We start from the raw sequence: 864 nt of genomic DNA on the forward strand, positions 1-864 counted from the left end.
TACCATCGATAAATATCGATACCGTTTTATCGCCCAGGCCTAATTCAGAGACTCACTCATTAAAACTTGTCGCCACCTACTGGCACTTTTAGTTTCATGTTTAAAAATATTTATTTGTTTGTATTTGTCATTTCATATCTCAAAATTCTAAATAGATTTTTTTTAAATAATATTACTTATGCAACTTTAATTGTAGTGTAAATACATTTATGACACCTCTGAGCCGCATTAAACAGTCCGTGTAAATACATCTAAATGCCACTTAAGAAACAGTTAATGTGCCACTTCTGCAGTGTAAAGATGGCTTTTGTTCAGACTGGTTTCTGGATTGTTAACAGCCTTACAATGTCTTATTTTTCTAATCGAATGTATTGATTAAATGTTTAAGTTGACATATAAGATGACACATACATTTATTAGGGTTAGTAAACATTTGCCCTTATAAAGGTAAACATGCCCTGGAAATCAATTTAGTGGGGCAAATGTTGCCCTCAAAGACAAAGTTAATTTCTGTCACTACTGTGAACTAATGACCACACAGAATATGAAGAATATGAAGCTCTCTGGGAGTCAGTTGTCCACAACAAGGCTAAATCTACCAAGGCACAAGCACAAAAACACAGACAGCAAATTATTGTGTAATTATCGTCACTGACAAAATCCCAAAAAACATTAAGATACTTTTTTTGTCAGTATCACACTTCTAATTCTCACTAATTTCTTCAATATTCCCTGCACTACCATTCAAGTTTGTTTTATCTTACCCATTAATATATTACTGTAGTACAATCTATTTCACATGTCCCTAATGATTGATTGATTGATTATACAGGTGCATCTCAATAAATTAGAATGTCGTGGAAA

The 864-nt window shown here is 32.8% G+C and overlaps 1 protein-coding gene across 1 annotated transcript in view; it reads right to left on the reverse strand.

Annotated features, from left to right (window-relative positions):
* LOC107579413 (E3 ubiquitin-protein ligase RNF114-like) overlaps window positions 1-864 on the reverse strand; it is a gene marked incomplete at both ends in the record, with an annotated part of 4,438 nt that overhangs the window by 1,908 nt on the left and 1,666 nt on the right. Inside the window, one exon of the mRNA XM_016265246.1 lies at window positions 800-805. Coding sequence (XP_016120732.1) covers window positions 800-805 — 6 coding nt within the window. The remainder of the gene's footprint in view (window positions 1-799; window positions 806-864) is intronic.

The sequence above is a fragment of the Sinocyclocheilus grahami genome, unplaced genomic scaffold, assembly GCF_001515645.1.
Source record: "Sinocyclocheilus grahami isolate Dianchi unplaced genomic scaffold, SAMN03320097.WGS_v1.1 scaffold17129.1, whole genome shotgun sequence".
Classification (NCBI taxonomy): Eukaryota; Metazoa; Chordata; class Actinopteri; order Cypriniformes; family Cyprinidae; genus Sinocyclocheilus; species Sinocyclocheilus grahami.